The 10,839-nt window shown below is 49.4% G+C and overlaps 1 protein-coding gene across 4 annotated transcripts; it reads right to left on the reverse strand.

Moving 5' to 3' along the window:
• Positions 1-41: 41 nt before the first annotated feature.
• Positions 42-7,562, reverse strand: KCTD17 (potassium channel tetramerization domain containing 17). 4 transcript variants are annotated; one of them, XR_010438684.1, is made up of 8 exons: positions 7,046-7,562; positions 6,316-6,424; positions 4,500-4,591; positions 3,496-3,591; positions 2,989-3,114; positions 2,128-2,272; positions 1,733-1,949; positions 42-781 (listed from the first exon to the last, which is right to left on the reverse strand). XR_010438684.1 is itself a non-coding variant. In XM_064702458.1 (8 exons), exons 1-8 carry the CDS (start codon positions 7,250-7,252, stop codon positions 760-762), a joined length of 948 nt encoding a protein of 315 aa, XP_064558528.1. In that variant the 5' UTR covers positions 7,253-7,465; the 3' UTR covers positions 42-759. The 4 variants fall into 4 exon arrangements, 2 of the variants coding, with proteins under 2 accessions (XP_064558528.1, XP_064558526.1); XR_010438683.1 differs by having other exon boundaries at positions 1,660-1,949; XM_064702458.1 differs by having other exon boundaries at positions 2,194-2,272; positions 7,046-7,465.
• Between the last annotated feature and the right edge of the window lie 3,277 nt (positions 7,563-10,839).

A 10,839-nucleotide genomic window follows, 5' to 3' on the forward strand; every position in this document is an offset into this window, starting at 1 on the left:
GGAGGAATGAATTCTTGCCACTTAAAATGAGAGGCGGCAAGGAGGAACAGACTGTGAATTTTATTCAGGAGTCTTCAGACACAGCAGTGAAGCAAACACCCTGCTCCCCAAAACTGGGATCTGCTTGGTGCTGGCTGACACAACATGAGGTACCAGCATGTTCATGGTACCCAGGCAGCACACCATTCTCCTTCTCACACTGCTGGCACAGAGCTGCTTTGGGGGACGGGGGGGAGGCACCAAGGAACGTGATACCCAGCACAGGGACACCTCCGAGCCATACAGGTGGCCCAGAAAAGGACGGTGGCTCTGCATTTGTCCCCAGGCCACAAGCCCACACCAGTTGCCTGCAACAGTGAAAGGGCAAGGGCTGGTCCTTAGACAGCTGCCACCACCTCGGTCCGCATTTGCATCCAGGGTGCTCAGGAAGGGACCGCAGGCTGCAGTGGCTGATCGCTGATGTCCCCACCAGGGGCCACTGTGACATTAAGGAAAGCCAGACTGCCAGGCATAGGAGGGGGCTGTGGGCTCCCGCTCCTACAGCAGCTCAGGGGCTCCATGCAGCATCTGCCCTCCTCCAGGGCTGGAAGCTCAGACCTCCGAGGTGAGTTTGTAAAAAAAAAAAAAATGGCTGCATGTGAAGAGTGAAGGGGGCTAGGGGAGTCACTGTGGGAGAAAGGGCTGCCATACACTGCAGTACAAAAATAAAGATATAAACAAGAAATGAAAAGGTTGGAGTGGAGTGTTCAGATCACATCCTCAGATCTCTGGCTTGTAACAGCTAGAGAAGGAGAGAGAAAGAGAAACACAATCAATGGTAGGAAAAAAAGGCATCTGAGCATGGAGGGGAGAGTGAGAAACAGAAAAAGGGAAATGACAGAGGAAACACAAACAGAAGAAAAAGAAAATAAATGAGGGTGGGAAAATAGAACAGAAGGAAGAAAAAGTCCATGTGATTAACATGCACTGAGTCTTAAGATAATAACACTCAGGTCCCACAGCCACAGAGGGAGAGAGAAATCAGCCAGCTAACAAGTGCCCTCCATCAGGGCCGGTGGAGATTGAATCTGAGAATCTCCAGTTTAATAGGAGCCTCACAGTTCTGCAGTATGGAGAGGAATCCTTCTTCTAACACTCTCCATACCCAGCCTCACGCTTGTTGGCCAGCCAGCCTTCCTAAGCAGGAGGCAGAGCAGAGACGCTCATTTTGCACACAGCTGTGAGAGTATTTGCAGTGGGGACCAGCTGCTTCTGCTCTGCTTTTGCCACCTTTCCCACTGCACTCTCACCCTGGCAGAGCCTGTGGGGGAAAAGCTCAGGGAAGGAAAAATAACAGGCTGCCTTCTGCAAACTGCCCGGGCTGGCAGGCAAAGGAGCTGCGGACGCAGTCTGGAGGAGCGATCTGGCATGCATGTCACGCAGACACGTGGCAAAATTCCACCCATTCCCCGAACCACCCCGGCCTGCTTTGCATTCATTTCCACCCCTCTCCCAGCTGCACTCTCCTTTCTGCTGCCAGAGCCTCTGGTCCACAGCCATAGGATCTGCTTGGCAGGTAAAGGCACGCATAGGATCAGAATATGTAAAGCCACCTTAGGGATGAGTCAACCTCACACCTCCCTCCTTCCCCTCCCCAAGCTCTACAAACCAGGGCCATACCCACAAGAGGGAAGTGAGTCACTCATGCAGAGCTCAGGCTGGCAGGAGCTGGGAGTGCAGACAGGTAACATACCTGCAGAGGAGGAAAAGTGAGGAGCAGAGAGAGACAGGGCCCTGGGCAGAGACCACTCTGAGCCCTGAGGGACAAGGAGAGCAGAGGGAAGGATGCTGGAGGCTGGCGAGTGGGGCAATGTGGGAGGTAGATGGCAGTGCTGGGATGGACACGGAAGGGAGCAGGAGGGAGGGTCCGCAGGAAGAGAGTTTAGCACAATCCCAAATAGATGGACGGTCTGCAAATAAAAATAAAACCGCAGATAAACCAAACAGTTTAAAATACAAAGCAGCAGCCATGGTAACAGCTCTCCCCTGACAGCTTTATCTCCAGAGAGACTCCAACTCCTGGAGAGGACAGCCCCCACACCCCACACCTGTTCTAGTCCTTCCCTGCTGCTAGCTGTGAGCTCTCACCAGAAAGGTGGACGAGTCTATGCCTGGGGGGTTATTTTTATCATTTTCCTCAGGGATTTGCTGCACCTTTCTCCTCTGCTTCTGCTTCTGCCTCTGCCTCCTCCTCCACCTCCTGCTCTTCCTCCTCCAGGTCCTCCTCTGTGTTCTGTGGCCCAGCATGTGGGACAAAAGGAAGAAAGAGTGGAAATGCTTGCAAGATGAGCCATGGCAGTTCTTTCTGACATACAACGGAACAAAGCAATTGTCATAACACTGGAATAAAAAGGGACTTTTCCCCATGGCCAAGACAATTCTAGGTCAGGGAACAGAGAGGGGTGTTTTCCTCTGGAGTATCACATCAGGGTATCTAACCCACTTACAAGTGCTGTGACCCCACCGTCCAACAACTGCCATCAGTTGCTAGTGTTCCTTCCTGCATCCTGGGTGTCTACAGAATGTCATGCACTGCACATGTTTCTGTCCTTCCCTCAAAAGGGGAGCAGGAGATATCTGCCCCTCAGGCTGAGACTCAAAAAGGAAAGAGAATGCTGCAAAACCTTCAGGGAAATAATGCCCTATAGGCAGTGATAAACACAGAATGGGCATGAGGAGGCATGAGGGGGATGTTAGAGTAGCATGAGAGGTGCCAGGGTGACTTGCTAAAGCCATTTGCCACACACAACCACACACCACCCCTCCAACACACATACTCCTCCTTTTGGGCAAAGGGTGTCATGCCACAGGGCTGAACACCAGGGCAGGCCCTTGTATTTCACCACTGAGGCGCCCCACTGTTGCAAGGGAGAGAGAAAAGAGAGAAGGAGCAAAGAGCAAAGGATCTCATAGGCAATGGGAGCAGGGCCATAGCAAAGTTAATCTCACCTTGGCTTTGTGGCTGGGCTCAGAGCTCAGGCCATTGGGGGAGTTGTACAACTCCTTGGAGACCACGCACAGGAATTCTGTCTGATCCTCATTCCCATAATTATAGGATGATCCAATGTTCACAAGCTAGAAAAGATGAGAGCAAGAATCACAAGCACATATTCCTGGAAACACCCACTCCACCTGGGGAGCAAGGCAGAAAGCCCATCATGCAGCACTGAGTCTAATGCATAATCCTGTTGGAAAGGCCTCATAACTAAGCCGAGGAGACAACACAGAGAAGCAGGAGAGAAGTCAGCCAGGATGCAAAACAGGCTGGCCTCACACAGTATCCTCTAAACCTCTAGAAAGGGGCAAGAAAGAGTCATTGATTGAGCATGATGAGTCAATCAATGACTTACCCAGTATTCTCAGAGAGGGAAGGAGCCTTGCCCAGCAACTGTATGGTATCCATGATCTTTTCCCCAGAAGACAACTCCTTCTCCCCCTGCTCTGCCTTACCCATACCTGCTCAAAGCGCCATCCATCTGACATAGTGGAAACCATCTGAGTGAGCTCCTCTTCCTGGCACTGCAGCACACGGTAGACATGCTTAGGAGGCACCTGTGAGCAAAATTGCAGAGTACACTGACAACTGTCACATGCTAAAAGCTGTTCCCCTCCTGTAGAATGAAGTGGTAATACCCCTCCTTGACAGACCTGTCCCCTTCCCCATGTCCCAAGTGAAAGGGGAGTGGAAACCACAATCCAGTTTTCTCCTGTGCTGTCACTGGAGGCAAGAACAGTATCTCTTCTGAAGAGTAGGGACTGAGCTGAGTGCTCCCTGCATTGTCCCCAGAAGATATTGCCCTATTTTGATGGGGAGTATGCACTTGTAAGTACAAAATAATTTTTGCAAATGCAACAAATGCTGAGGGGGCTTGGCAGCACAAAGTGGCTGTGCTGCTGGAGGCTTACAATCTGAGGAAGACAAGATGAAAAGTGAGATAGCAGACAATCCTCCCTCTAAGAAAGATTTTCAAAGGTTGCTGGCCAAGACAGGGTGTGATTGTGCCACAGGATTGATTCTTTGTCTGCATTTAACTCTTTCACAGCCACCTCTTCATCTATTTCCTCCAGTTTCTCTACAGGTATTTCCATGCTCTTTATTGTGATTACACTCCCAGGACTCCCCACACCCATGACACCTTTGCTCTCCTCACAAACATTCCTCTATATCACACAGCAACCAACTGCCTTCTTCCAAAAGCTAGAGGAGCTCACTTAGTTTCAGGGGCTACATCCAGCATTACTTCTGGGATGCAAAGCAAGACTGCAACTTGTTTATTGTAACTAAATTGGTGGTAGCTTGTCCCCTGCAAGATTTTGCTGCATTGGGATTAGCACATAATCTCTAATTAGTTGTTTCCTTCCATTCCTTGCTGCTTCTCTCAAGTCTTCTCTCACTCTGGACTCATCTCTCTCCTTTTTTACACCTCCTGCTTCCCCCACCCCACTCCATCTTTCCATACCTGTGTTACTGTGTAGTCCTTCTCCTCCATTCGATCCTTGATTATTCGGATCAAAGGACCAATGTTATAGAACTCAGCTTCTTCAAGGATCCCTGAGAAAGACAGACAGAAGGACCAAAAAGACAGAAAGTTAGCAGCCCATCTTTATTTTTTGACTTGCAAAAGATCAATTCTGAGCCTCACAAGGTCCATAGGGAGAAATTATATTACTGCTTTTCTTTTTAACAGGCTTGAAACCCTTACTGCAGAGAATTGAAACTTGACTCTCTGCATCTTGTTTCTAATGCTCACCCCAACTTCCTTATGCTGCCTGCTACTACAGAAGCAGGCACTGCCAGAGAAGGCTTGTGCTGAGGACTGCCAATACCTGTCCCAGATACCTGGCCAAGGAGAACAACTGTAGGCTCCAGTCTCTCTCAATGACCATTTGTCTGACCTTGCTCAGACTTTCTCAATAAGGCAGAAAAAAAAACTTGCAGTTCTGACAAGTCACCAAAAGACCCTAGAAAAGCCTAGCTTACCTCCTAGGCCACTTGGAGTTGCAGCCCCATATGACTTTATATGATCTTTGGCTTTATCCCCTGTGCTTCAACTTAAAAGAGGTAAACAGAAATGGTTTTGTTTTTTTCTCTATGGTGTTTGCATCCATCACCTCTCCTGAGACTCACCTGTTTGCTAACAGGCCTTCAGGAAAAGGGAGGTGGTTCCCAGAGAGTCATTGAGGGAAAGGTGGCTGGAAGCCAACACTCACATGTTCCCAAGGCAGTACAAAGAAAATATAGATGGGGACGTCCCTCACTACCTGACACATTCATACCTCTTCTGTGTCTCTCATTCAGCAGCGTATTGCCTACTGGGTTAGTCTTATGCCAGCCTGAATGTTTGCAGCAGGATAAAAAAAGGCAATGCAAATTAACTGGGCTCATGTTTATGTTTCAGATTTGATATTAAAACCTGCAGATGAACTCTCTCTGACCCAAGGATTACAAGAAATGTAAAGTAGGAAACACCTCAAAATTGTGCTTATTACAATCCTGTACCATTAGTTGGGTATATTTTTGGAATTATAACTGGTAAGACTACTCTGAAGAAAAGTTTCCTTGCTTTAGGTAAAAATATCTAAGAAAGGCAAGAGGACAAATGACCACGCAGAAACCGTGCTTGGCAAGGGCTGGACAGCACAACCTGTATTTGGAATTGGCTCCTTATTACACCCTCGCATCCAAAAAATTACAAGGCACTGTGGACTGCTGACTGGTAACACTGTGATGTCACTAAGTCATCCTATTAGACCCACTGTCAACCTTAGATGAAGGATTAGTTTGTCTGACTTGTTCCACTGGAATTTCTGCAGTCCACGACCATGAGAGCACAAGCAGCATAACAGTGCATATCACTGATTAATGATGGTCTTTATTGCAGTCAGTAGAAGAGATGAACTTGGTTTTGTTTGGTCTATTGGGCTTTCATTCCTAATTAGAAACAGACATTAATAGAAAACTCAGTCATAGAGCCTGGTTAAAAGTAGATCAGGAACCAGTAAAAAATGGCTTATTGAGGCTCTGAGATGCTGCCTACTTCTGTGTTGGTGACATCTCTGCTGGACAGTTGTGATGCCACAACACCTGCAAGAATGCCTTCCTCACCCACTGCAAACCCCTTTAGTAAAGGAGACATAGTCATACTTTGCAGGGATAGCTCTCTGAAATCACCCCACATCAACATCCAAAACAAGAACAAGAGACAACAAGGTTGATCACAAGTCCTATTTTTCCTGAATATGGGAAGTGGGATTTTTCTGAGCTCCACAACTCACCTTCTTCAGCCATATCTTTATCCAGGACCAGCTTCCCATGGCGGAGGAAATTCAGAATCGGTCCAAAGTAAGTGGGGTCCCGATCTATTAGGTATGCACCAGTTTCATCCTAGCAACAGATATAGATCACAAGGAGAAAAAACACATGGAAAACTGTAACCAACTGTAAAATACCCTAGAATACAAGAAAATACAAACCTAAGCAAAAATGTCTACTATTTCTAAGATTCTTTGGAAACCATGGGTCCCTGAGAGTCCCTAGCCAAGTCAGTCCAGCTTGGATTTTAACTCCTGTATTGATCTGCTCAGTATGCCCACCTCAGCATGAATCAATCCAGCTGAAAAAGCCCAAAAAATAGGCCTCAGCCTCTTTGTGTAACTGTGAATCCCGGCCTGGTGCAAGAGAGCAGAGACCGCCTTACAGGAACAAGGCTGAGTCAGGCAGACACAGCTGGGAAGTAAACCCAGGATGTGCGGTGACAAAGAGGAAGAAGAGCAGGAGCAGAGGGGGGATGGCCTCTCTTTTCCCCAGCTCAGGAAGGCAAGTGCCAGGCTACAACAAGGTGGAATCTGGCATGGGGAAATCCTTCCCGGCAGAGGGGGGGCAAAGAGCAGGCATTTCTCACTCAGCAGCTCCTGCAGCTGCCGGGGTCTGGCTCCATCCCTGCATCCCTCCAGCCCTCCCCGTGCTCGGTGCGGCACGGTGCGGGAGGCAACCCAGCTGCCTTACCCGGTCCGACTGCAGCTCCTCGCCCTGGCACAAGCGACACAGGAAAGATTTCTGCTCCCGACACAGGGTCTGCCTGGTGGTGAGGAACACGGTGCCCCCCACATTGAGCCTCACCCACTTGGCCTGGGTGCCAGCGGGTGGCGGAATGTCCCAGGTGCAGCGTAGCCCCACGGCGCCCTGCATCTCCTCCCTGCCCTCCATCCTCATCCTCACCCCCACCTCCCCCACGGCGTGCAGGGACTGCCGCAGGTGCTGCCTGTCGGAGAATGCCGGGATCTGTAGTTTATCTGCCTCTCCCTCCGCAGCAGCCGTGTTTCCCGGGGACCAGGATCTTCCCTGTGACTACCAAGGGAGTCCTGAGAGGAGGAAGGCTGCTCGACGCTGGAGGATATCGCTGCGGCTATTGGCGTGGGCAAAGCCACAGCTCCACAGCTCTGACACCCCCTTGGCTTTTCCCCCGTTCCCGTTTTCACAGACCATGGGCCGGTCAGCACTCCGGAGGTGCAGGGCGTTATGCAAAAATCGTCGGCATTTATTTCCAGAGACATCCTCTCTGGCTCATTAAAAGGTTCTGGGAACTGTAGTTTCGCCGGGACATGCACAAAAGGGTGATGGGAACTGTAGTTTTCCCAGCTCGCAGTTCCTGCAATGAGGATGCTGCAACGAAGGGCACTGCACACATGGCGCCAGCCCTGCGGACGGTACTCTGCCTACTTCCAGTCCTGGGTCTTGCCTGCAAGCTTCCTCGGAGACAGCAAGCACAAGCTGCTTCCTGGCAGTCGGCAGATTAAGCCCCTCAGGGCTGTACTTCACAGCATTCCCTTCAGGACATCCCTTATTCCAGGCTCAGTGCTCAGTGCCACATCAGTTGCCATACTTTCTTGCAGCAAAATATGCAGACAGTTGCCTTCTTGCTAACATACATAGGGACAGTTCTGGGAACTGTATTTTGGATCTGTATGAAGTGCTGGCAGGGGGCAGGAATCATTTTTCTTCCAGCTCAGGAGTTGCTGACTCAGCAAACTCCCCCCTGTGCTGCTCTACCAGAGCAAACCCCCCACGTCCTTCCCCTGGGCTCCTGCCATCCCTGTCTGTGTCTGGGCAAGAGAGCTCAGACTGTAACTCAGCTCTGTGTGGAGCTTTACTTCTGCCCCAGGCATGTATCACCCGCCGAGGCTGATGTGCCAATCCCGTGGTATGGAATCTAGCCCTGCCTCTGCCACTCACTCCTGCCAGGCCGAGCCTGGTGCTCAGCAGTTCATGCCCCAGGGGACTCTGTTCAAACACACTCCTTGGCACAGAAACAATCTGAACAAGCTCTCTCCAACAGCTCTGCCTTTCCCACTCTCACCTAAGCACAGCTGTGCTTGCCAGCAGCTCGAGCACATTAAGAATGGAAAGGAAAGGCTGGTGTTTCACCCCATTGTGGCTCAAAACCTTCCTCCACCTAAGCAACTTCCTGGCTCTTCCTTGACAGGGCAATGCAGCACCGCAGAGACACACACCACTTTCTTTTTCTTGCATTTAGATCTTAGTGCCTTTGGACATGGGGGGTTATTGAGTGAAGAGGCTGGGTAAAGAGAAGCATTATGTTTTACTCTTACATTCCTTTTCTTCTTGTCTTTCCTTCTTTTACTTGCAAATCACTCCCTTTTATCACTACAGAAGAAGGCAGCATTGCCCTTCCCCCAATCACCCAGGATTTCCTTCACAAAGATGGCATGTGTACTTTGCTCCTTCTGTGGAGGAATGCCAAGGGGAGGAGAGGAAGAGAGGGTAACACGGAAGAGGTTTCAAGACTGCTGACCTTCAGTTAATTTAAGTACAGGAACAATTCAGCTGCTCCAGGGTGTAAATTCAAATAATTTTGAATCAGCACTAGAGTGACCATTAACAGAGTATGAAAAAATATTTTTGTCTACCTATATGGAGCAAGCTCTGGCCACAATTACTGCCCAGCCCTGGGACCAGTTTCCACCGAGCAGTAACATGCATCAAAGATGCTCAGACTATCACTGACCCGGGCTGAAGCATCACAGTGCAACACAGCTCTGGGCTGTCAGACTGCTGTCCTCCTAATTCTGCCTCTGAGTCAAACCACAGCAAATTGGAGACCTCTGCCCTGCCCTCTGGTGTGTGAGGACTACAGGACCCTGTCTGTGCTGGCTGCAGCTTCAGCACAGAACTGGGGTGAGGATTGTGGCTCTCCGATATGAATGCTGTAGTTGGGTGGCAGACTATAGCCCCTTATCTCCCCCTCTAAGAAATCTGCCCTGCCTTCAATTTTTATCCCTCTTTCACCAAGGGTTCACCCTCTCCTTTTTCTCCTCTCACATCCCCTCAGCCTCTTCTTTTTAAGGTCCATCTCTTGTTCTGAACATCTTCTTTTCCAACCTCTCCCATGACAATGCGGCTCACGAGTCCAGGACAGTCTATATTCGAGGCATACTTTGTTCCATCAATACCAGTCTCCACTTGTGGCTGGAACCTCAAGTCTTGCTCACCCCAGGGCCATGGGGTGAAAAGTTAATTGCTAAATCTAAAGAGGTATATTGTGAGTAAGGAAAGATGCCAAGGAACACCACTTGTAACATCAGAGCCTTTTCTTCTGCAATATACAGCAAAAAATTCATTGAAAATGAACCAGGCCAGGGATTTCCCCACAGTATGTGAAAATACTCTTCAGTAAGAAGCCAATGTGGGGTGAGTTACCAACTGAAATGTTCTGATGAGTTGGTGGCATAGGCTAAATACAGACTTGATTGCACACCAGCACCAGATGTAGTTCTGAGATGCAATTAAAGCACCTTTGTTAAGGTTCCCTAAAATCAAGAAATAGGACACAGGAGAGGTAAGTTTAAGCAATCAGTGGTGTTTGGTCAAAGGTTGGACTTAATGATATCAGTTCTTTCCCAATTTTATGGTTTTATGAGTCTATGGCTTGTTCCTGCTGCCTTTATGACAACTGTATATAAAACATATGCACAGAGGGAGAGCAAGCAAGAGCTTACACAGCGCTGTGTGATGCTGTAAGACCCTACAACCTTGCAGAGACCCCAGAGAAATCATGGGGACCATTGCTCAGACAGACTGGGAGCAGGACAAACTTGACGGCCACTGGATACTGAACAAGAGCTGAGGAGAAGAGAGCAGGACATAAACTGGGAGTGTCTTGGTTCAGCAGTCAGGCCTGCAATGCAATCCTGCAGAAAGCCACACACATTGCAGTGCTCTGCAGCTTGGTACATGGCATATGATGCATCACTGGCATTGTAGAGCTGCTTTTCTGGAATGTTGCATTGTGGAACAACAGTGGGAGCAGGGATCACCATGTGTTGGCACAGAGTGTCACCACTCTGACAGGCTGGGAACACATACTGGGGATTACACATGGCAGGAGGCACTGGAGAAGAAATCAGGAAAAACTAGTTGGCATGTCCATGTAGGATCAGTGCCACTCTCTTTTCTGCAGGAAGTGGAGAGGGGAAGACAAGTGATGCTCTGACATTTTGCCAGTAAGCCAACAGGGAATCGGGCAAATAAAATCCCCTACATTGGACTTGGGGGCGGACACAGTTGAATAACAGAGTGCAGCTTGACTGCCAGCTGAGCCAGGCACATTGAAGCATGAAGAGAAAGGCTCCATGGCATACAGGTAAGCTACTCTTCCTCCAGCTCCTTGTGCTGCATGAGGTCTGTGAGCAATGTACCTGCATTCAAAGCAGTGTGCAAAGCCTGTGTGTGGATGTGCATCACGCGGCACCTTTGCTGAAGACTGCTGGGAGGAGGAGACA

The sequence above is a fragment of the Zonotrichia leucophrys genome, chromosome 1A, assembly GCF_028769735.1.
Source record: "Zonotrichia leucophrys gambelii isolate GWCS_2022_RI chromosome 1A, RI_Zleu_2.0, whole genome shotgun sequence".
NCBI lineage: Eukaryota > Metazoa > Chordata > Aves > Passeriformes > Passerellidae > Zonotrichia > Zonotrichia leucophrys.